General features: G+C 39.7%; 1 protein-coding gene across 5 annotated transcripts in view; it reads right to left on the reverse strand.

The window, feature by feature from the left end:
- The window catches only part of TOP2B (DNA topoisomerase II beta), a 69,137-nt gene that overhangs the window by 40,452 nt on the left and 2,432 nt on the right, over positions 1-26,253 (reverse strand). For 2 of the 5 annotated variants that reach the window (XM_015618164.2, XM_015618161.2), the window contains exons 1-2: positions 18,220-18,620; positions 613-786 (exon numbers count right to left, since the gene is read on the reverse strand). In XM_015618164.2, the coding sequence (XP_015473650.1) occupies positions 613-786; positions 18,220-18,285 (240 nt within the window). In that variant the 5' untranslated portion in view covers positions 18,286-18,620. Of the gene's footprint in view, positions 1-612; positions 787-18,219; positions 18,622-25,673; positions 25,998-26,253 lie in introns of those variants that run through there. The other 3 variants (XM_033511904.1, XM_015618163.2, XM_015618162.1) reach the window with 3 other exon arrangements.

Raw genomic sequence — 26,253 nt, forward strand, 5'->3', positions numbered from 1 at the left:
CAGGAACTTTCCTCTTACAGTCTGATTACTGCAGGCATACAAGACAAAAGCAGAAGTGTGCAAAAGTTATAGCTGTGCCCACAAAGAATTCCATACTGAAAATCCATTATTTTCTGCTTGGCAGGGAACTCCCAACAGTACAGACAGTGAAGTTCAAAGCAATTTGCAACTTCACAAAAACAACTGAAGAAAGTGTCAGCAGGAGGCTTAAATTCTCTGTTCTCTACCTAAACAAACAGACCAAAGCATTTTTGGACCTAGAACAAATGCTACATACAAATGTGATACGTATGTGTGTGCACATGGCACGTTTGTGAGCACACACCCATGCACACATAGCTGTCTGTTTACACACATAGGAGAGTGTTTGTGTTTTGACTGGATTTCAATATTTTTGACCATATCTTTTCAGATGAACCAAGCACTCAATGCCTTACAGCAAGTTTTATCTCATCCCCTTCCTAAACACACATACATAAACAAGACCACAGCTTTTAACTTTCTAATTCAGAATACTGAGAAAAGCAGAGATGCCATCTATTTAATAACCAGAATAGACATTTCCTCATTAAAACAACAAAAACCAGTAAGACTAAATTTAGTGACACCTACCTGAGTTAAGGGTTCAACTGACCCAATGTAGGTATCTGGACGGAGGAGGATGTGCTCAAGCTGAGTCTTTTTCTGATAAACTCTCTCAACAGACATCTTCTTTGAAGTGTCATTTTTATTAATGCTTTCTGAGTCTTCCTTTTTTGAAGCATTCATCTGATTATCAAATAATGTCTAAAAAAACAAACCAAACCAACAATCAACCTCATTCAATCTGTCACTTTTGAGACATAAACAAAATCTGACAGAGATTCAAATTACAATCAAAACTTGTCATGTAATTTAAATGTTAAGTTTTCAGATGTATTAAGATAGAACTTGCAACAGAGAAAAATCAACAGATTACATGACAGATCCTTTACAAATTGTTGCATATTCAAACTAGCAATTTACTAAGCACAATAAACCAAAATAAGGAAACAACAACACAAAAGGCACCCATCTCTTCAGGTTAAGTATTTATAACATCCATTTTGTGCATAAGCATTTGAATCCAAATCACTGAATACTGTTCTAAATGGTAACAGCAACACCACACTTTTACATTATAGTCTGGACAATTCATTCAGCAGGACTTAAAAAAACACTATAATGCCTCTCCTACTGGCTTGTCAATTACTGTAATTTACATTCTCTATTGAAGTGATCAAACCTGATACAATCCCAGAACGCTTTATGATGAAAGGAGAGACACTATTTACAAGAGCACACAGAGAAATGACAAGGGGGAATGGCTTCAGATGAAAGAGTAGAGTTAGATTACTTATTAGGAAGACATTCTTTACTGTGAGGGTGGTGAGGCACTGGAACAGGTTGCCCAGAGAAGCTGTGGATGCTCCATTCCTGGGAGTGTCCAAGGCCAGGTTGGATGGAGCTCTGAGCAAACTGAACTAGTGGAAGGTGTCCCTGTCCATGGCAGGGAGGTTGGAACTCGATGATCTTTAAAGTCCCCTCCAACCCAGGTCATTCTATGATTCTATGAAATAAACCAAGGACTGTAAGAAGAGAGAATCACATAAGCTGATGTTGGAATTTAAACAGAATTCAAGACTAATCTGTCTGGATTTTATGAAAAATACTTTGAAGAACAGTTTTATGGTAAACTAAGTTAGTTTGGGATGGGGAGGGAGGTGGGATACAGAGATTTGGTGCACTTTCAGCCATTTTTTTCCTGATAGATGACTCCTTGCCATTGAATGAAAACCACATTAAAGAAAGGTTAATCAGAACAACCAAATATAGACTGGCCCTATTCTGAGACAGTAAAAGCATATATACAAAGAAACTAGTAATGACATTTTACAGTATGCATTCCTATCTATATAATGGAATTATTTGAATTATTAAAAATGACAGTAAATGTAACTTTAAACTCACATGATTTATTTGCCTGGCTAGAAGACATAAGAAATTCTGTCCCCACCCACCCAGTACCTGAAATAGCCTCCTTCTCTCACAGGGGGTTTATGAACTCTGAAGCAGGTGTTACATGACCAGTAGAAACCATCACCAGACAAATAAAGAAGACAAAACCCACTTGCCACTCAGGCAATTTTTTTCCCTCTCATTTAGCTGTTTCCAGTATGTGCCTATGTAAAAATGTAAATACAGACTAAACTCCAACCCTCAATTAACCAGTCATCATGCAAATTTTGTGGCCAAGAGGAAGTGTAATCACTTCTCCTTCGATCTAGCTTTTGTTGCAGCCTCAGATAGCACTGAAAGCAGAGGGCAAGAAAGCACATAAATCCATAGGAAAATGGAGCAAAGGATATTGAATTCACACAAACAACTTCAGCAGAATCAAAAAGGCCAAACACCAACCTACAGCACACAACTCTCCACATATTAATCTCATTTATCTTCTCCAGCTTCTAGTACTCAGGCTTTGATGCCTCTACACATCCCCAAGCCCAGCCAAGCTGGCACAAGATTAAAGCATTTAATTCTATTCATAACATGGGAAATTACCTTTCTCCTCCAGATTTAGAGATCACATTTTTCTAGTTTATTTATGCAAATTGTAGGAAACATACTTCCAGAACTTTGAGAGAGGCAGATTGTGTGCACCAGTGATGACAACAACCAATTATTTGGCCACAAGTATACCTGAACGTGCCAAATGAGAATAAAACTCTCTATTACTACTCCTGTATTTGACAGCATCCAGAGGAAAAGAGGAAAGAACCCAGGGAACCTCACAATCTGGCACCAGGATTACATGCAGCAGAGCTGGAACCACAGCACTAGCTCTCATGACTATTCTTCTGGAGTCTATCTCATTTTCTGCCAAACAGGGAAGTTGCAAAATCACATGGGTGATTAGAGGGCTTTGGTATCCAAGTTAATTTAGCCTTCACCGTTATTTAGTTTTAAACTGTGATAACCCTGTCACCATCACCCTAAAAATACTAGCTATGGATTAACTAAGCAAGCAGAAAAGAAACAGAACTTTGCAAATAAATACATTAAACTGATACATGGAAGAGGAGGAATAAAAATTGTTACTAAAGAAGCACTGCCAATAGTTGAAACATAATTTTTTTTTTATTGAAATAGTTATGTGAATGATGCCCAGGCTTCCAATGAGTTTCAGTGTACATGTATATAAATATTTTTTTATTTTATTACCATCTTTGACATCATATCTCATAGGAATTACCCTTAGCTCACTTACTGGTCCCACAGCTCTGTTAACACTGTTTTACTATGCTCACTTGTTCTGAAGGGACCACTGGCTAGCAGGAAAATAATATAATACTTCCCAGATTAAATAAGTGGTGGAAAAAATGGAAGAGAGGAGACAAAATTTACATGAATGCAAAAGACTTCCAGGTGCAAAGACCATCAAAATCTTGTTCAAACAGAACTGTTTTGTTTGCTCACAATTCTTAGGCTTTAAGGAGTTTTTACAGTCAGGAAAGTTTGTGATAGGCAGTTACCATGATAGTTCTTCAGCTGACATGTATATGAGTATTATATTCTCAGGACAGCTCTCCAAAATGCTTCTGCTCATCCAGTGTGAGGACTGGGATCTAACCACGCATCCCAACTCAGCAAACACATTAACACAAAGTGAGAACTTAAACCTTAGCTTAAAAATTTAGGCTACAATTTTCCTACCTCCAACACCAAAAATGCTATGGGATAAGTAGAGTAAGAGTCAGAAGATTTGCAAAAGTCTATTTTATTGTGACTGAGTAACTCTACAGTGGAGAAAATTTACAGAATAGAATGTTGGGAAGGGATTTCTACAGGCTACCGCCTTTAATACAATGCTAGGAAATGCATTTCTGCTTTCCAGTGAAAAACTGGGCAGCTGACAGTTTAGAGGAGTTTATACTTTCCAATTTATCAGTAATAAATGTAGAGTATCAAAACTATCTTCTCTGGAGATGCTACTTTCAAATCGTTGTCACATTGACAGACAAGGGAGGTCACAGCAAAACAAACTCTGCTACCTAAACAGAGTTAGCCCTGCAGAAATGTCCCTTCCTGGGGACACTTAGAGTTTGCTGTAGACCAGCATTAGTAAGGATCTTCTGCCACTCTACTCCCTGGGACACCTATGTCCATTATTGTCTATAACACACTCATTGGAAGACAATGTATGATTTAAGAAGGAAGAAAAATACACAAAGGATCAGCATAACATATTTTCTTTCTGCTCAATGATTTGAAAAAAAAATTTTAAAAAAGGAAAAAAGTAGTCTTAAAGAACTTTAATGCTAGAGTTTTTAAGACATCACCAAGTATGTCAGCTTAAATGTTCATTTCATTGTCATAAAGAAGGCTTTATTCATGATGTATGATTTTATTCATACAACCCTTCAAGAATCATACATATTCTGCACGTAAAAATTGTTGTGTTACAAACATTCAGAACTTATTTAACATGCTATTGAAACGCAAGAATAAAAGCAGAAGCCCAAAAGTATTCAACCATACAAATGAATGTAATTATTCAGGTATGCAGGGATCAGAAGTCCACAGAACTGCTGTTTCCCAGGCCAAGCATTTTGGGCTGTGCTGTACCCAGAAAAAGAATTCTGAATCTCTTCATCTCAAATGGACATTTTTAGAGTTCAAGTGATGCTTAGAACTCATTCCAAAAAAGAGAATCTTCATCACCAAACACAAGATGGAGATCTATGGACACAAACAGCTCCCACAGTCTTCACATTTTGTGTTCCTTGATAAAAAAACCAAAATGAAATTTAAGTCTTTTCAACTTCTGAATTTCTACTACTTAAAATACAAATAAATGCAACAGGAAAGTCCTCCCCTGCCTTTTTTTTTTTTTTTTTTAAACTGGGCAAGCACTTAACCACAGTGCTGTTTAACTGACAATCTCTGCTGTATATTTTGGAATTGTCTCAAGAATGCCTTTTGTATTCTGTCCTGTACGAAAGATCTTCGTATTGTTAAAGCTCCAATAACACTTCTCAAAACAGCACCAGCTGTTGTTTCATGAGAAAACCCCTAAAGAGAATTAACCAAGTGTCACAAAGGGCTTAAGTCTTCTGCTTCACAGTAAGACTGCTTTTTGCTTGTTTGTTTACAGGTTACCCAATGTTCAAGGCCTGCTTTGCAATTTTAATCTTGCCAACTTTTTATTATTTTTTTAGACACAGCGTATGACTTCCCCAATGCTCTTGTGATATTCAAGACTTTACAAATTCTTACTAATCTTGTGGACTTTCTGACCCTCCAGACTGATGACAAATACACACATATGGATAAGTCAACAGGAGGACCATGCTTAAGCAGTTTAGAAAGCTACAACTTATTGCATTGTTCATCCTTCTTCAAAGACACGCAGTCATACTTCATACAGTGACCTCTGATGGTGCCAACTTTCTACACACTCTTTAACACAGCAGAGTGACAACTGGATAGAAAAACCCCAATTGCTGCACAGGTTACCACATCACGACTATTGTGCATGCTGTCACAACCAGGTATTATCATGGCAACTGCTTTCCCCAGAAGGATTGAAAGGGCTTCCCTTTTGAAGTAGTTTTTGCCTTGAATTTATCCACTAATGTGTGAAAGCTGCAGTCATTCTTTCCTTTGGTGATCTCCAGAGCCAGAACCCAAGTAGCCACTGATAGACAACAGTTTGGCAGCAAGGCTTTTACTGTCTACCTTCAACCCATGAACTCACATATTTTGCTTTGGTAACTTCTTTCTTCACATTTTACCTCCTTTTTTTTCCCATGTTGTGTTCTCACCCATTGATATTTCTGTGTACAACAAGGCATGTTGACATCCATATTAAGTCAGAGATTTTTATTGCCTTTTTGTAATAAAAACTGGGTCATGTCATCTTCCTTTGTGTTTTGAGCCACTGTGCTGAGTTTGGTTAATTATGCTGCAAACAGCTGTACTTAATGCAGCTAAATCTTAATACACACTCAACCTAGAGAGTTTGGCAGCACCAGAGAAAAACTACTCCTATCAAAAAGACACAATAACAGGTAAAGCTACAACAAAGAAGGTAGGTTTCATCATCAGTTTCAATCTTGCCATAGCTGGAATATACATCCTTGGCTTGACTCCTTACTTTAAGTGAAGGCTTTACTCTTACTTAATAGATGAATTCTACACCATAGAAAGATGAAAAACCTGAAAAATCTTAATATTAATTTCTCTCCCAACTTACACAAACTTAATTTTGTATCGGTCACTGTCTTATTCTCCTCCGCTGCAAAATATCTCCATACAATAACACGAACAAACCATTTTTTCTTTTGTCTGCCCATTCCTTCTTACCCTTGTTAGGTAATAGGCATGAAAAGGGCTCATTTTCTACATTGGCAGACAGGCATAAGTGAGCCTAGAAGAGAATATGTAGGTGAACAAGAAGTTTCCTTCCCTTTGGCTCTGTCTTTTCTGCCTTAAATGCATAAAACTACTCCATATAATGAATACTCCTGATACATACTCCTGAATAGGCAAATGCAGCCCTGGGACATAACAATTTAGAAAAGTACATGCCATGTGTCCTACATTTCCTTAAACAAAGTGTAAGATAAGCACATTTAGTGGGACAAGACATTAAATTTTGAGTGTAATTAAGCTGTAAAACCTTGGGAAGTTAATTAAGTAATGAAATCCAGGGATAACAGTTCAAAACAAAACTACCTCTTCTGAGGGAGATATGCTATATTTCCAAAAAAACAAGTGTATAGGTGCAATACGATAATTACTAGGGGATTCTATAGATAACAGGCACTTGACTGTAGTGTGCCATACTGGATCATAATAGCCTCTTCTTGCCCTAGAAAAATAGTCAAGGAATAAAATTTTACCTAAGTATGCTGCAATCTTCCCAAAGACAGCTCTGGCTGAGAATACCTCCCACCATGAAAACAAAACTGGAGGGAGTTTCAAAATAAACCACTCTCCTGCTGTGTTTAACAAATGGTTGGGCTCTCCTGCCAAGATGAAAACACACAAAAGTAACAGTTCCTTTTTACTACAGCAGATTTCCATAGACTGTTGCATACCATTAGCGACATGAACTAAATCTATCACGTCCTTCCCAAAGCTAATCATGGAAAGGAGTTCTTGGAAAATTCACCCAGAACTAGTCTCACCAATGAGACTAATCCATTTGTTCATTTTAAATTCCTAAATTTTTTTAAATTTTTTTTTTTTTAAATCCCCTGATTCTGACACTTCACTCTGGACTCTGAGAGCATCACATTACGTAGAGTTTAGTGATGATGATCCCGTAATGGAATAGCTTCAGAATGGTCAAATTTCCCTGCTATAGAAAACCAAAACTATTAATTGCTGCCAAAAGGGCAAAAGTCCTTCTTTCTTCCCTCCTCCATTCCTTATAGTGGAATCAAATCCACCTCACAACAATCTGGTTCAGGGAGCAAACATAGTTTTCCCCATTCTTCATCAACCAGAAGCAATCCGTTGTCTGCTAGCTCACCTTTCTCAACGAGCTTTCTAGAGAATCAGATAACTTAGTGGTGCAAGGAAACGAGAAGAAACATAAAACTAGGATGATATGGTTAAAAAACCCCCACACTTTTCAACTAGGTATTGCTAGATTGCTTAGCTGCACAATGGAATAACACTCCAGGAATTACAGAGCTTCATCTTCCTAGTAAATATCTAAGCATCAGAAAAGTAGCATCATTTTTATTTTAGGATTATTAATACACAACATAGAGGCACACCAGATTTAAAAAAAAATGTAGAGATCTTTCTCCATTCTTTTTGAAGAATAACACCTTTGTGCAAATATGTATGCTCACTGTAACTACGAACCAGAAAATTATGTATATTGTTTCAAATATGAATTCACTTTCAGTCATATTAAGTTAGTACAGCAACAGTTATGCTTTATTTGGCACAGGCTTGTCCACAACCACCAATACATTCAGATCCTGATCTTTTCTATGTTCTTTAAAAGCATCTACCCTTGCATGATGACAATTAAATTGAATTTTATTGCTAAATTTTTCTGTTGGTCTGAAATTTTTTTAGTTGTCTATCCACTGACAAGTTCTATTATAATACTAAATTTTTCACTACTCACACAGTATCAAAAAGTACATCCATGGATGACGTGGTAACAGATTAATCTTCTAAGGATCTCTTATTTTCAGCTAAAATTCAGAGGCAAACAAGAGAAAGAATACTCTAACATAAAAAGGAATTTATTAATGTTATACTTTAAGACATCTTATGACTGTTTTCTTACAGATTCTGCTGACAGTGGTCTTTGGAACCACTGGCTGAAGCTGTTTGATGACAGAATGACCAAATCTGTTTGGTCCACTGTTCCACCAGGCAGCTCACACACAAGAGCTCCACTAGGCAAGAAATCAAAAAGTTAGAAGTTCTGACATCTGCACTTCAGGTTATCAGCATCTGCTGCACTTTATAACTCAGTGTTTTGCACATCCTTCACCTTTTCCTAATGCTTTACTGCATCACTAGTTTGAGCACTGTGAAAGTATTCCAGACTCCCAGCACATTTCCATTTCCCAGCTGCAGGGATTACTTGCCACAACTTGATAGATTTTTGTTTCTGAAAAACAAAATCCTTGAAACCCAAACAGGTTGTATGTCAAGTACCACATCAGCATTGTGATATTTTCTTTCAGTTGCTCTGGGTTCTATGGCCAGCTTGAACCCATATCACACTGCAAGGTATTTTTTCCCTGCTCACCTATCTTCATTATTAACAAACAAACTTCAGGAAAAACTTTGGGCAGGACTAAGGCAACTTTCACGATGTTCATGCTGCAAGACAGCACAGGGGGAGAACAAACCCAAAAGGGTAGTTTCTGAGCTCATGTTAACTGGCATACATGAAGTTTTTATTTCACAGGGCACCCAAAACCCAGACTTTTCTAGTCAGGTTCAGGAGCACCAGTCACACCACATCAGTAATAGAGGAGAGCCCAAATATCATTTAGAGGTTACTTATCCAACTGCACTCTTCAGTGGGAAGCAATCCCCTGCTGAACAAGAGAAGCAAATCCTTAAACTCTCACAAGTGTAACAGCTTAATATTCTATAATGTAACAGCTATCAGTATATTAGAAATTGTTTATGATAACATACCTTTATGTTATTTGCCTGTCTACCTTGCATTGAAATATTAAAATACCTTGACTGTGATACATGGGATTTTCATACTTTTAACACACATGGTGCCCTAAAATGTAACGCAATATGATCAATAGAAACTATTACAAGTCTGCTCTCTGGAACCTTCCACAGAAAAGCAATATATTTACTTGCAACATATTTACTTAACACAAGTAAACCATATATAATAAGCTTTTTTCCTTCCAAAAAAACTATCTCAAACATTGAACAAACTCTACGTATTCAATACCCCGTACTACATTTTGTCCACACTAAAAACTAATTTTGTATAATTAGAAGCACCTATGGTAACACAGCCACATCTTCTGGTATTCTCTAGTTTGAAAATCTATTTTTTTCTGCCATATTAAGATAAATATGAATCCAGTGTTCCCTTAAAAATAGTTGCTGGAGTTTAATTACCCAGTTCCTACTATGCAACATCTACTCCTCCTCTGGAGACTTTACAAGCCTTGAAATGTTTTATAAGCCTCATAAATATACTACAAATTCTAGTCTCAATCCTGTAGTAAATTCCATGAGAAAGGAACAGAGGGTTGGTGTTCCAGACATTGACAGCAATTCAGAAGGAAGAAAACAGATGCATCAATGAGTCAATAACGACTTAATGCTGTTCTAAAACTCCCTTCTCTTCCTCAGCCACTCATCCTCCCACAACAACATTCTGCAGAAGCCATTAGGAAAAATCTTTCAGGACTGTTCATCAGAAGTGCTGACAATCTTGAAAATCATCAAAACTGTACCCTTTAATTTGCTATTTGAGAATTGTGTCTTGGCAGGCAGAAGAATCAACCTTTCCATAAAGGTACCATATAAAAGACTCATAAAATAACTTCAAATATATTTGGAGATTTTTAAATTGTTTTGCATTTTCATCACCTATTACCTGACATGTATGCTTATCACTCACTTATCACTATCAAAGAAGAAAGTCTACATGGCATATTCTGAAAGACTTAACTAATACCAGGAAGGGCAGGTTAACATGATACAGCTTTAGATCTGTTTTCTCTCAAGCATCTGGACCACTTGCTTCTGTCTCCCCCAGCAAACCAGTATGGAACCTCTTCCTCTGCCCCCAGCCAATTTCTCACGTGCTTTTACAGTCTCCTATTTGAGATTTTAAGAAAAATCCTCTTCTGCATCTACTTAATACCAAAAAAGAATAACTGCCTCCCTTCTTGCAACCACTCTCTTCCAAGTAACTTGCCTCCCTTTTACTCCAAGATTGTGACATGACATCTCAATGTTCCCATGATGATGCTGTAACACAAGAGCGATGGAAAACACTAAGTTAGGATCACTAAACATAGTATGACAAAAAACACTACCTCAGATGACAAAAAGCTCTGTGCTGACGCATGGAGTAACAGCCTGAATGACTACAGCTAGCAGAACTCTCTACATCAGCTGGACTGAGACAAAGTTACTTTTCCCCAGACACCTTGCCATTCTTGTGCCTTTATATCACAGCACACAACTGGGGAATAAACACAGGGGTGAAGTGCTCACACACTACAGCAATATTGCTCCTAAAAATTCCAAATAGCCCAGAGCTACCATGGATTACACAGCTGGAAATATCTCCAGTGAAGCTCACCCTAACTATTTCTCATAAGTAAAGATGCCCTGCTTAGGGGACGACCCCAGAATTCTAACTGCTCTTATAGAAACATTACATATCAAGTTATCTGGTTGCAAGATTTTTTTTTTTTTTTTTTTTTTTTTTTTTTTTCCTCTATCTCAGCTTCTTTTGATTTATAGGAAAATAACTCCTCAGTGTTATCTTACATACTTTGTCATGACCAGAAAATTTTATTTCTTGCTCTCTCCTAAAGATCCTTCAAAGATTGAGAAAGATGGTGTGAGTTTCTGGCACTTCACTAATATAGACATTTGCCCACTTTTTCATACATTTGCTTTTCTCACAAGTTTCTATTATCTGAAGAAGGAACAGGAAGCCCAATACTAACTAGGTCCACTCATTCACCAAAGAAGAGCAAAAGAAATCAAGACATGTGGGGTCCATGAGAGGAGGCTTTAATATCTCAACTGCAATTCTACTTCACAAATCAGGAAAAAAAAATAGTAGTTTAAGCATTTTAATCCTCTTTTACATATTTATTTTTTCCTTTAAGGTAGCTTTTTAATTATGTCCAAAGGAAAATATAGATCTGGTGTTTAGGTCTGAACCCTTCAAACATGTTCTAGCTCAAGCAGATTTTACACTAACTTGGCTAACACCCTTTTTTCCTACTTGCTGAAAAAACCCATTAAAATTGCTAGATGTGCATAGTGTAACAAATACACAGATTTATCACTTTCACAAATAAAAAAAATAGAAGTAATACTTTATTTTCAGTGGCAAAATGTATTTCTATGTAAATTGGAATTGCACTGAGACACAGACAGGATATTAAAATAGCTTTATTAAATGAAACTAGATGAGCTGATATCATAGAAGAAGTTAACAACTCACTTCAAAACACAGCTTAAAAGGACTTAGTTCATAAGAGTAAAAGCACTTGCAATCACACTGAAATTTTAAAAACAGCAGATCTGATGCTCACTTGTCAGGGGGAAGAAGAATATTTTTCTGCTTTTCACGCCAAATTTTTGAGTACTCATTACTGAAATACCTGAAGAAAACAGCTAGGAAACACTTTTGAATAAAAATTATTAAGAGCTGGTTTATCACTTACTTATGTGCAACAGTTTTCTATATTTGCAATAGAAATAAATATTTGGTGCTTGATCTTGACACCTTGTTTTTATTGCTAGAACTTAAAACATACATCAAATTTTAGTATTTATTTTCGAAGTTATGTAATAACATTTTTTATGCCCTGATTTAGAATTTACTTTAAATCTGGAATTCTAGCCTTAAAATTAATTCTTCCAAGACACCTGTGTTACAGTAAAAGTACTTGAGAAGACACCACTATGTTTCCAAGCATGAAATTTTCAAAAGAGACATCTTCACACAGTTATACACATTTAGAACTACATAATTTTTTTTCTCAATCTGCTTTTGAAAACATTCAATGCAGAATAATATTTCCACTGTGGGTGGCTTACAAGAAATTTTCCTCATTTGAAACAGTAAATTAAGTTTTCTATAATAGTTTTAATCCTTAAGTTTTCTATATACATATTCTATAACATATCTCACTCCCAGGGGTGGAATTGCTCCCATCCATCAGCTATGAATCACATTCATATGCTTTTCATTAACTGAAATATAAACATGCATTTGCAGACTGCCTTTGCACATAGACACACAAGACAATCTAGATGCAAGGTAAAAACCTCTGGAAAAATAAAGTAAATGCAAATGAAACACTAAATTTAATCAGTAATTTTTTCAGACCTAAGCTGTCTATCTTAGATTACTTATATGTTCTTTTATTTGGAAAGGTTACTTTATCTGTCCAAATAAAGCAATTCCTTACTTACTCTTTAATACAGCACAGGCATCTTGGAAATTAAATGTACACACACACAAATCACACAGGTCGAGCATTAACAGAGTGCACGTGCACCCTTCCTCACCAAACACATAAAGTAATAGCCCACAAACCTTCTAAAATCAATTCCTCCCAAAACCCTGAGATATACATTCCTTCCTAGACTTGGTTACAATTTAGCTCCCCACTCCTATGCATTCATCACTCTATGCCAGGACAAGGTTTCCTCCCAGCTCAGAACAGAGGGTGCAGATGCATGTACTGAGCTGTGGGACACAGGTGCTGTCAAAGATGTGGCCCCGATCCTGTTCCAGTACCAAGCCTCCACTTGATATCACCTCTATCACTTCTTTGATCCTGCATTATTCAGCACTCTGACAAGTATTTAATGAATGGTGGTGGGGAGGGTAGGATAAGAAGCAGCCACTTTTTTTGGGGGGGAGGCAAACCAAAACATCTGAGGAATCCCTCTTCAGAACTATTGTGTCTGACTCACCCAATTGAGCCACAAGCATTTCCCTCTGGTGCTAGAATATCTAGGAGAGTCATGACATCTCATTACAGCACTGCTTCCTTAAGGGTAGTGGAATCATGAATACAACAAGACCAGGAAGGAATGCTGCTTCCCCTCAACTGTTGGACGTAACTATATAGCTCAAAACGCATTCTGTTTAGTAAAAGTAAATATTAATATTAATACATTGAGGCAAGTATTTCAGGTCTGACCTTCCTTTCATTGTACAGCTGTGAAAAAGGGAGGGGGAGGAAGGGTAAGGACACACAGAACAAAAAACCTCCCAGTTCTCTGGTCACCATAATAACAAAAGACAGACACTTATATTAAGGCGAGAGAAGAGCACTGAAACAAGGCTTGGCAACAGCACAAGACTTTTCCACCATGCCCCGCCTGCTCTGCAGACGCCACAGTGTAGCAGAGGAAAGATAAGACAAACTAACAGCACATGTAACAAGTGTTACATATGTGACAACTGCGTCCCAGCCCAGCTGCAGCCAGCAGAGAAACAGAAGGCCTGATCCAGATAAACTAATGGAAAGAACAGGAAGCTAATTCTGAGCTTTAACCTGGGTCTGCAGAGGCAACTAAAGAGGTCTACGGACTCAGGAGTAGGAGCTTCAACCACCTACTCCTCCTTTGAAATGAACAACACATAGTAATGAACAGCAAATAAAAAGGATAAAGGACTATTTACCCTTGGTTCACCTCTAGGACAGTATGCTTATTTCGAAAAACAAGATTTCATTAGGATTTGGTCATTATTACTGACCATATCTGCCAACTGTTTGTACTTCAGGCAGACAGAACCCTGACAGCTTACAGAAACAGACCCGTGATAGAGCGGTAACGCAATGCAACTCCTGGGGACGCCGTCAGAGCCCAACACTCTCCCTCCAAGCACTATACTTGGCAGAAAAAGGGAATTCCTGTGTTGCTCCCATCCAAAAGCCCCTGCTCCCAAATCAGAGGAACAGTCAAAGCTCAGTGTAGGGGTGATGGGCAGATCCTTGGGGCAGCAGAGGTCCAGTTCAGATTTCAGACACAAGAAACCTGCCCATAAAGTTAGAAACCACCCAGTGCAGAAGCCATAACCAGTGAATTATGGCACATCACTAGAAGTTATCGGACATTATTCAAAAGGAAGACTTACTTTAATCCTCTCAGAACATATTAAAAGCCAAATCAAACTGGAAGTCATCCTTTTCTAAAGTTAAAAGTACATGATTTCAGATGGAACAGTAAAAGAAAGACAAGGTCCCTTTAACAGGACTAGTGTGGGCTTTATTTGTTGGAGCTATTTTTTTAAAAAAAAATAATAAATTGAGCCTACTATCTTATCAATTACATACATCCTTCAGCTATTTTTTTTAAAAAAAATAATAAATTGAGCCTACTATCTTATCAATTACATACATCCTTCAGATTTTTAAAAAATGGCAGTATTAAGTTAGAAGTTATTTTTAAAGTAAACTTTGAATCTTCTGAAAGATGCTTATATCTGAATTTAGATTATTTGAAAGGCTGGTTCTTTTCACTTACCAATATACATCTACTGTATTTATTCAACCAAGTATAACCTAAATATATGCAATATTTCCATCAACTAATAATAGTAATACTAATCTACTAATAATATATATATTTCCACTCCACCTAGGAGCAGATATTAATGATATTTTTTCAAAAGAGAAGTCACATGAACACTTGGCATATATTCACTTCAAGCTAGCATTTCCTAGACCCAAAACCTGTCCCTTTCACCAAGGACAGGAAAGTAGAAGTAGAGTTCAGAGTCCTAAATTATTATCAGCACTCTCAGCTTCCATTTATCAGGCTCATATAGCTCTTAGGGTAGAGGAGAAAGTCTTGAAAACACTGACAGAAGTGATTAAATGTTGCTTATTTGAAATACTCAGTTTTGTGGGCATTACCATTGCATCAGAACCAATGCACTTGAAAGTGTTACTTGCAATGACTTCACTTCCACTATAAAAGGCATATTTACAAAAAAAAAATAAATTAAGTGCCATTACTGTGCCATTACAATTCATTTTCTGTAGGTCCTAAACACACTGACACTAAAGAATTATTTCTTTTGTTCACAGTAAGTTTTCCTAGCATTAGGACATGCCATTACATTTCACCAAGGAAAACTCTCCTAGTTACAAATCCATATTTTTGTAACTAACTCTTAATACAATTCAGCACTTTTGTGAGTGACACGTGCAGATTACCCGCTAAAAGTAATTTATATTACTCTGTTAAAACTGCACCTTGTACCAACTATTAGAGTGCAGGGCTTCAAGTTGATTTCAGAAAATAATCAACCAGATGAAGAAAAAAAAAGAGAAACTATTAAAAAAACAAGCAAATACATTGTATAAATCAGAGGTTATCTTGGTTTGTCTTCAGTTAAATAATGCTAAATTACTTTCCCAATAAACATTTTCAGTTATTATACTCTCACGTGTTCCCATCACTGGTAATTGTGCCTAACTAGATATATTTCTTCAAGTTCTGTTACAGTTGAAAATGCAGATGACTTACTGTTTGTTTCCATAAACATTTAACTCCTCTTGCTTTTAAAAGTAAAAATAGGTATCAACTGATGCTTATATGATGTCTCATTATGAAATTCACTCTAGGGTAAATTCTCCATTATAGGAAGTACCTTTCCTTTTTCATAACTGCATGTAATTCTTTCCTACCTACAAGCATGCTCTTGAATCACACCCAAAGCTGAAGTTACAAGCACAACTCTTTACTAAAATGTGAACAGCTATGTTATGTACACAGGATCTGCTAGTTTGAAACATAAATTAACATCCCACCAGTTTTAAGTGTTTCCTCATCTTTAGAGACAGACTTTCTTCTGTTACCCTACAATTGTTTAACTCGTGGTTTTATTAAGAAACCACAAACTACAGAGAATACATTACTCAGACAGAGAAGCATCCTAGTGGTTTCAACACACTAGCAAGAATTCTAAAGAAATCAAGGTGGTTTCAAAACGACCTACAACCAAACTGCAAATGGTTTCATGTCCAGCAGATATATGGCAAGTAGATTAAAGCCAGACAGCTGAAACTATTTTGTCCCTACCTCTGTACCTCTCACCATCCTCAAGGATAGCATATGATCATCTACAAATGAACAACCACCTAAACTAGCATTTCTTCCAGCCTGGCACACTGGCCATGGACCCATCCATTTCAGTGCTACAACAATATTGTTCTTTCGTGTGCCAGTATTCTACAGCTGACATGGAACAGGTCTGGTTTTAGGAGCTGGCTCAGAAATCCCACCTTCACCATTTGAAATGCGCATGAGAGAAAGAAAGAATGCCCCACTGTTTTCTGAAAAAATAAATGAACATAGCTTCAACTAAAATCCGATTATTTCCCTACAACTACTCTGAGTTGACAAAAACACTTTTAAGTTTTGCTGCTTTTAGAGAATGAAAAGTTTGATCATTTCCAGTTGTAGGAAACTGTTGACTCATCATAATTTCAACCCCATTACATTTAAGGACACGTTTCCATAAAAATGCCTATTCAGTAATTTTCACACTTCATTCTGCAGTTTTCTGTATGAGCTGTAAAACTCTCAATTACTTGGTCAAACCTAGATGGTAAAATCTTAATTCTGAGGAGCCATCCAAAGACCATAGTTGACAAAGATTGCAAAGTATTGTGGAAAAAAAGAATAACTTTAGCTTGTCAACTTAGACATGTTCCCATGCCTAAACTGTCTGATTTCAAGTGGCACACCCAGAAACTTGCACATTTTTTTAATATACCTTTCCATGGTGCCAGCTCCTTAAAATTAAGGAGAATTACCAACATAAAATGCAGTAATTAGACCCATGGAAATAGTCCACCATCAGAACACACAGGATTTGTTCACTCTAATAATACTTCTTTTTCAACAGCTCCAAGATGTAGACAAGAACAAGTTAGCTATTATTCTGTTTAACTTTAAAAGTTCCCACCTCTGTAAAGCACAAATGTCTTATTAAAGATACCTCACCACCTCTGCATCAAGATGTACTGTCTTCCATTTAAACATTAAAGTTACCCATCTATGCTGAGCAAGAGAAAGGCAGGGGAGTTAGTGATGGGCTGAACTAGACCCTTCAAGTCACCTTGGCTCCTCCTTCCTCTCTCAGGTCTCACCAAAACCTGAGAGCATCCACTCGTACTACTGGCAAGGGGAGCACCTCTGCACTGGGAGCCAGGACTTGTACTCTCAAAGGACTAAAAGGAGGCTCAAAAGGATTCACCAGTTCTAGAGTCAGTTATCACCAGCACCCTCTCTAATCTTAATACTTCCGACCAATCCACGCAAGGCAGTAAAGCACCCTCTTTCTTGGGTCTGTTACAGAGTTACAACTTTTGGAAGATGATGAAGTTGAATGCCAAGATGGAATAGCAAGCACACAGCGCCTGTTTCCTGTCTCTGAAACTTGGGAACTTGAGGTATTGTCCTTTCACATAGTTGGAAAAGAAAATGGGATCAACACAGAGACCCTCTGCTAGCCCGCAAAGGCTTTGCTCTAGGGACAAGAGGTAATACCTGCAACTCTAGCGGGACAGACATACCTCGCTTTGGAGGACAGCGACTTCAAGACAGCCCTGATGACCCACCCGCTCCCCGCAGGAGCTTTCCACCTGTTTTCTCACAGACTGACCTCTTCCCTACGGCTCCCAGGACCCCGAGAAGCCCCTCACAGGGATAAAAGCTCCCCTCCTGCAACAGTAATTCCAAGCCCAGGCTTCCTCCTCCTACCCCGGAGCCCTCCACCGAGCGGCGGCTTTACAGCGCTTCGCTTTCCACACCAACCCTCAGCTTCTTCCCTCCTTTCAAAGCCAACCCGCGCTCTTTCCATACACGCAAGGGACGCAAACAGAAATAATAATTATAATAATAAAACACGAGTAGCAAAACCCACGAACAACAAAATGCAGCCCCACAACTTACCACCCAAGTCAGTCCCCCGCTGCCGCCGCCGCCGCCTCCTCCTCCTCCTCCTCCAGACTTTGCCATTTTCTGCCCGTCTCTCCTCAGCCGAGGCGAGGGCGCTTGGAGGCGGCCGGGAGGGCCGGCACCGACACCGCGCCTGGGGCCGCTCCGCGCCCGCCCTTCGCGCCTCTCCCGCCCTCACCGGCGCCCCGGCACCGAGGAAGGGAGGCCGAGGGGCCCGCACAAAGCGCCCCTTCCGCCGGCGGGGAGGCAGCGAGAGGAGGGAGGGAGGGAGGGCCCGGCCGGGCCTGCGGCTCTCGCTAGTTTAAAGGGACGACGGGCCGGTCCCTTCGCCTCGCGGCGGCAGCGGCGGCAACAACAGCCACCGCTATCGCCGCCGTAGCGCTGCTGCCTCCCGCCCTCCTCCTCACCCCCGGGCTGTCCCCCCCCGCAGCCACAAAGGCCCGGAAAACAGATTAATAATAAAAAAAATCTCCCCCTCCCTCCCTCCTCCCCTCCCTCCCTCGTTCACTCCCTCCCTCCCTTCCCGCCCCTCGCGTGCGCGCGCGTTCCCGCGCAGACCCTCCCCGCTCCGCGCCCCCCGCACACACGCACAGCCGGAGCTGGCCCGGCCCCCTCCTTCTTCCCCTCCTCTTTCCACCCCGCGTCCCGCTGCCCGGTGCCGTTCCCCCGCCGTCGCCTCCTCCCGCCGCACAGCCCCCGAACCGCTGCCGCCGCCGGGACACCGCGCGTAGACAATAAACAACCGCGCCGGCCCCGCTCGGCGTCCTCGCAGCGGCCGCTTCTCCCCACACAGCCGGCCCGGGCCTCTGCTCCCCCCGCGCCCTGTGCCCGCCAATCACGGGCCGGCCCGCCAATCGCGCGCTGGAGGCGGGAAGGCTGCGCGGAAGCCGGCCAATCCGAGAAGGCAGAAGGAGAGGCTGCATGTGACGTCACCGAGGGTGGCAACAGGGCGCGAACAGCCCGCACGGGGGCGCTGCCGCACGAACGGGGGGCGGCGTGAGGGGTTGGATCGGGATACGGATGGGGACGGAGGCGAAGCAGCGCCCATTTGCCGGGTCAGCGACGGGCTCCCTTCAGCCCACCCCTCCCGCTCTGCGACGGCGGGTAGGGAGACGCCTCGGTTCCCCGTGATCGCACAGGGGAATTGGTTTGGGGACTGGAGGAGCACGGCTGTCCCGTTTCCCTGGTGTCGCAGGTGGATGATGGCGCGGGCGGAGAAGAGGTGATGCGGCAGGGGGACAGGTGTGCGGGGGTACGGCGGGCAGCTGCCCCCGTTTCCGCCAGCCCCTGTAATTGATCCCCGCAATCGCCCCCGCGGCGACCTCCGGCAGGAGCAGCAGGGTGGAAGTCCCGGGGCCCCACGCAGGAGAGTGTTTACAATCCACTGCCCTCTTCTGGGCTCAGGGGATCGGCCCGAGGAGTTTTTTAACTCTGCCAGCTCACAGATCTTTATTCTGCATTTGAGCATCACCGTGTGAAGTCCTCATATAGGGTCACACTGCACAGCAGCCCGTTCTGTACACAAAACACACACAACCCTGTGTACTGCAAATCTATTCGCCGTTTTGAAAAAAATGTTGTGGCCAAAATACTTAGAGTCTGCTTCCTAGGTCTAACCGGTGTGTGTACAAAGCCCAAAATTAATGTAATTTTAGGTACCAGAACAACAAAAAAAAAGTACAGTTTTATATACTTTACACCAAAAGTGTATATATATATATTTATACATATAACCGTAAATATTATCAGACTTTTTCACAAGCTTAGAAAAATGCACCCACAGCTTCTTAATTAGTAATTTTCATTCTGCTGTGTGAAATGCAAAGGACCTACCTAGTCCAGCCTGTTTCCACTCCTTGAATTATTAAGAATGTAAAGTCTCAAAAGGAAGGATTAGTAGGAGCACTGCATATGAGCTAGTAGACAAATCAGAGAATCATTTCAAAGGAAGAGCAGTAATTTAAAGGTTTTTCCTTTTGCAAAATGCTTTTCCTAAGGAGTAAAGGGATTGGAAATGGAACAGCCACTTTTGAGGAGTCAGTTGTAATGTTCAATTATGCCTCAAGGGAAGGATCAGAAGAATTTCTAGTAAATATTGCTTATTTAGCATAATTTTACTCTGCCAGTTTCTAAGGAATCTATTAAACTAATATCTAAGTGCTGCACAGGGATTATGGAAAATAATGGCATCTGCCTAGAGGGGACAGTAAGTTATCTGTTCCAGCCTAGTTTTATTTCAGCTGCATGTACCTCTGAGCTGTAGGCTGTGTTTTTTTCTACTTTTGGCAAGATAAAGAGTGTTTCTTGCAGAACCAGAAGGTAACGCTTGCAGGGTTATGCCTAGCACTTCAGAATTCTGAGCTTGCTGATTAGAACCATGTTGATTTTATTTTTTCCAAAATCTCAAATTTATATGTAGGACCTGTTAAAATGAACCATGTACAGTGAACTGCTGCAATGAATATTGTGAGGATCAGAGAAAACAGAAGCAGGGCATCTGTTCAGAGATTTTTGCATCATTAGAGGACCATTACTGCATTCAGCAGAAACAGAGCAAGTCACAAACATTAGTGTACTATGGTCTTGTTAGCTCCAGCTGTTTAGTAAATAGGCTGTCCTTAGTGTGGGAAGCATGCCTTTTGCAACAAGAGCCAAGTAGAAGATAGCAATCTAACTCGAAGGCAGCCAACTCCATATATATTAGAGAGAGACAGAGGGAGTTTCTTCTTGGCAGTTACTGATCTTTGAACGTGCATGGTCAGACATGTTCAGTCTGTGTCACGCTGGAGCAGACTTATGAGGAAAGGCTGATATTCCCCCAAGCATTTTCTTTAGTCTTTCAAATTACTTTGTCCAAGCTGGATTTTACTTAATTCTCGTCCTATACTATGCTAGCTGCACGGCATGTTACTGGCTTACTGTTGATGTTGGTTTTATCCCTAATGCTTATATGTGTATGCTGAGTGGTTACATTGCTAGTTATGTAGGATTGTGGGACACAGTTCTCATGAGACTAAAAGCAGCTGCTTCTGTGGACTGCAGAGGTGAAGCAGCTAAATGCGATTGCTCATCATATTGAAAGAGATCCCTGTTAAACACAGAAGCAGATTTGAGCATGAATCAAATTCAAGTGCCATAACATTTTGATGGGAGTGGAATTACTTTGCTAAATGCAACCTGCCCAAATCGTGCACTACCAGTTCATGTGAAATACTTCACACTTATTGTGTGACATTTTAAATTAATAACCCCCTTGAGATACTACACACAAAGTCCTATTTCAATTCATTGGAGATTTACTTGTCCTCATAGTTGTAGACCATAACATAAACAGAAGTACCCTACAGGCTTTCAAAACAGTCATCTACTTAAACCAGTTTCACTACTGCTCTTAGTAAGCAAAATATTTACTATAATACTACTTTGTGTTCAATCATTTTAGCAGTAAGACAGCTGTATGTATGATCTTTAAGTATTTCTCTACTTGGTGTGTACAAACTTCCCATCTATTTAATGTTATTTGCCACTTCTAGTTTACTTACTATCTAATAAAACCTTTTCTTTCAATGTGGCTTTTCTGGACTCAGATTTAAAGGGCCTAAAAGTTGACTATTTGTGAAACTATGTACATTTATCTACTCTGTGAACGTACTCAGATACAAACACTTACTTAAATGACTGATCACAACTCTCATTTTTCTGAAAACTACACAGAAAAAAGTGTCATTTTGTGCTAAAATATTTATGAAACTAAGTTGATGTCCATTACATTATACATTCCACATTGTATGTGTTGTAATGAGGTATAAACAAACATTGCATATTTTAAAATTAAATATTTACACCTGCAATAAAGTAATTTCCATATTCTACTGCATTAAAAAAATTCATTATAATTTATTAACATAATTTTAAAATAATTGATCAAATTATTGAGTAGGATTGTGGCAATACGATGTAAGAGTGACCAACATATTTGTACTGCATTATGAATGACCTTCAGGCCATGGTTGCAAAGTATTTAAGAGAAGTCTATCCATGGCCAGATCGCCTATGATGTAAATTTAGCCAGGTCCTGTGTTCTTACACAATTGTATCTCAAAACTCTTTGTTGAATTAGCAAGAGGCCACACTAGTGGTTTTCTCTGGGTGTGCACTGTCAATGCACTGCCTGACACCCTCAGCTGAACTGTGCCCAGGCTTTACATACCTGATGTATCCATGGCACTTTTGTCAGTAGCTACTCCTGGGGCCAGACTGTTCCACAACCAGTCTCTTGAAAAACACCAGGTCATTTCCATCTTAATCCTCCAGAAACAATGTACCACTTGTGACAGCTTGACAGAGGGTTTGGCTTAAAATCTGTTTACCCTCCAACTCCTCCTCTGGTGACTATCCTGTTAAGTGCTGTGCTGTTGGTGGAAGTGTGGAAAACAGAAGCAGAGCAGGCTGTGAGTGCTACTGCCAGGTTGTAGCTGGGGAAGAGATCTGGCAGAATCCCCAGCGTTAGCTACAGGGACCCCTGGGACTGCTGTGCTGATCCACCTCCTTCCTCCTGGATGGCACCACCTCCCTGCTGCAAGTTTTGTTAGGGACCATCACACCAACTTACTTGGCCTCTAGCCTGAACTGCACAGTCTCTCACACAGAACAGGGAAGTTGTGTCACTTTTAAATATTTATCTGTGACTAGAAGTATTTTAGAATCCAAGCCCAGTCTCCTCACCAACAGCTCAGTCTTAAACTGTGACACACTTTCACCAAGTTGTTGATACGGCATAGGCTGGTCATAGAAATTAAATATATTTGTATCGAAATTCCTTGTTTAGGACAAAGCTCCCTTGTGCAGTGACCACACACAGCAAGAGAAGTTGCATATAGAGGTGAAGCAGGGGAAACTGAGCTGGCTGTACTGGGAGGAATTCTCAACATAAATAGGATTACTATCCACGCTATCAACATCTGAGAGTCTTTTACAAGAGTTGGTGGCAGTCAGAAAAGATGCAAATGCCTGGAAGGACAAAAACAATGGGGAAAACACAGAATGGAGGTGATGTATTTTGATTTTCATGTGCTGAATGTACATGAGATAGCAGTGGCCATCTCAGGAGTTACACTGAGCTGAGAGATTGATGTGATTTGGAGGCTGGGAATCACTAACTGCATTACACCTTTGTGAATCAGTGTGAAGAACGTAAACTGCCAGCAAGGTTTGGGCATGCCATGCCATTCAGAAAGGCACTCCCTCGAGCTCAGGGTGATGAATAGTGCAAAGTATGCTAGGCTTTCCTTGAGAAGCTTTTCTGATGTTAGCCACATATCCATTTCTTACTGTCCCTCTATCCCATACCCTCTGTAAAGAAGCTCTCTCTTTCCAGAGCAGAATTCCCTTTTGACTAAAACATGCAGGTTTTTTCCTAGCAGTTCACCCAAACAAGACTGTTTAAGCAAGATAATGTGAGTGGCAATTCATTTTTGCCCAGCAAGACTCTCCTTGCTCATTGAAGGTACCCATTCGTTACCGGTGTATTTCTCCAGTCTCCCAGACAGAAATAGACAGGATAGATTTTGAGTATCAAGACTGCTTCCTAATAGCAGAAGGTCATGTCTACTCATTCCTGAAATGACAGGAAGGTGAAAGATATAAGGCACATGTGGATATGTTGAATCTGTGGGGAAAAGTGGTAAGTGATGTAGAGAATGATGAGCAGAGAAGCCCACTATTCTGGGAAATGTCTAAAGAGATGGTACTTTGTTCTCTTGAGCTAAAATTCAACCACCTCTGGCACATAATGTTTTGACTTATTATGAGGAAAGAGAAAGGACATGTTTTTCTGCACACCTTCATTGTATCACCAGTGCTGACTAGAATCAATGATGACTAGGTCAGGGCATGCATTTGCATTCCCTTTCTCAGAAGGGAGTCGTGTGGTTCTTGTGGTAGCCCAAGAAAAGTCTCAAGACTCAAGAGAGGCAGATGGCTCAACATCCACTGAGGCAGAGCATGTCACTGAAGTGTGGCCAGTGCACCCACATAGTTTATCCTGAGGTCAAAGTCAAAAAAGAGAAGGAGGCCACAAGTTTTGGAATACTTGAGCAAATCAATATCTGAGGCAAAGAGAAACACAAGAGTTGGATGAATGACCTGTGAACATCCTTCTGAAAGAGGACTAGGGTAGGCACACATGAGGACATCAGCTAACAATACACCTGAGCACAGAAATTAGGGAAGACAAGTAGTAGTAATTAACAAAAAAAAATTCAGGGGTAACTATGAAGGGTCCAGTCAAGCACAGAATAGCAGAACCACAGAGAGTTTGCATGTACCTATCCAACAAATTAATGAAGAAAGCTTTAGAGTAAATTTGTGCTGGAAGCTTAAGTTTATACTGACTTAGTGCTTTGAATTACTAGACCATAGTGTTTTTGATTTGGTACTAGATGGCCTAAAATTTAAATTCCTCTTTTATAGCCCACAGCACAGGGAATGTGCTCACTATGTTCTTCTGAAATTACAAGACAGTTTAGAAAAGGAAGTTTATGCAATAATAGTGCTTTGTGAGTATTCTTTTCTAGCTGACTTAAGTGCTTATTCTTTCCAGTTACCTGTTTACTAATCTCTTTGCTTAAATGCACTGTTTCAGATTACCTATGTCAGCAGAGTATTCTAAGGCTTTTGAGAATTAATTTTTCAGAAGTCTTTGAGAAAGTAATTACAAAAATAAGATGTATACTTCAACTGAAAAAATATAAAGAGTATATAGCTAAACAGGTAAAATATACACAAGACTCAGCCACCCACTTAACCGTAAGTATTATCTGAATTTACAACTCCCTAACAATTACTTGTTACAGATCACCTATTCAACAGTTTCTCAGGTGGCCTCAATTATAACAAGGCTCAGCAGCAGCAGCTCCTATTTATTTCAGTAGCAGTTGTGTAATACAACAGCTTGGGTGATTAAGCAAGCAATATTTTAAAATGGTCACAGCTAGCTGCTTCACACACTTTTCTATTTTCCTTAGGTATTACTACTATTATTAAGCAAAGATGATCAGAAATTCATAAAAAATCTTCAGTTATTCCTTTAGATCCTTTAATGCATTGGTATTTCTGGGTCTTGAATGTTTCTCTCCCAGATACCACGCAGCTGTCCTCCATGATTTTTTCAATAGTGGTGTTTCTGCTTAGCATTTTAGTTTTGCTGTATTTATTAGGAGAATGGGTAAATAAAGTACCAAATGCAACATATTAAATATGATTTTACATTTCAGTTATGGTCTCCTGTTCTATTTTTACCCAACTAACACTAATATTCTAATTCTCTTTCCACTACTCTAATATTCTCTTTCCACTACGTACCTTACATTGCTCCAATCAGCTCCATAGACTCTTCATGCTCCTTAGTGCACTCCTGTTTTTCTTAAAGAAATGTAAGAACACATTACCTCAGTTTTCAGATGAAGTAAAATCATCCGGATCAGCAGTTCTTATATGCCTCTTGCTCACTATAACTGTAGCCACTGCTGGTAGAGGTAGCAAAGTCACAGTAGCAACAGATTCCAGTACTGGCCAGGACAATGTGTTTGACTGCTTAGGCATCATTTAGCCAGCGCTTTGGTATGCCGTATTTTTATTAGAGTCTGGGAATCTCAGTCTAGGTCTTCAGTCCAGCACGGTTTTCAAAAGCATCTTTCTATTTCTAAGCACCTCAGAAAGCTGCATCCTGATCACAGCATTTCTTTCTTTGATTTATGATTCCTGGCTGTCACCTGTGAAGAAGGAAAACAGTCTTTTGAATGACTTTGAATATATGTGCTTTAGTAATTTGTGAATTCACTTTAATGTTCCAGAAAAAAGATTTTCATCTACCGGATGTGTTAAAAGTAACTTGCTTTGATATACATATACCTGTGTGGGTTTTAACCTAAACAATATGGACACTGTAGTCCTCATTATTCTATATATTTCTTTTTGAAATCTACTGTGGATTTAACTTGCAGAAGAGTAAAGAAAAATGTTTTTCAT

Source organism: Parus major, chromosome 2 (assembly GCF_001522545.3).
Source record: "Parus major isolate Abel chromosome 2, Parus_major1.1, whole genome shotgun sequence".
Classification (NCBI taxonomy): domain Eukaryota; kingdom Metazoa; phylum Chordata; class Aves; order Passeriformes; family Paridae; genus Parus; species Parus major.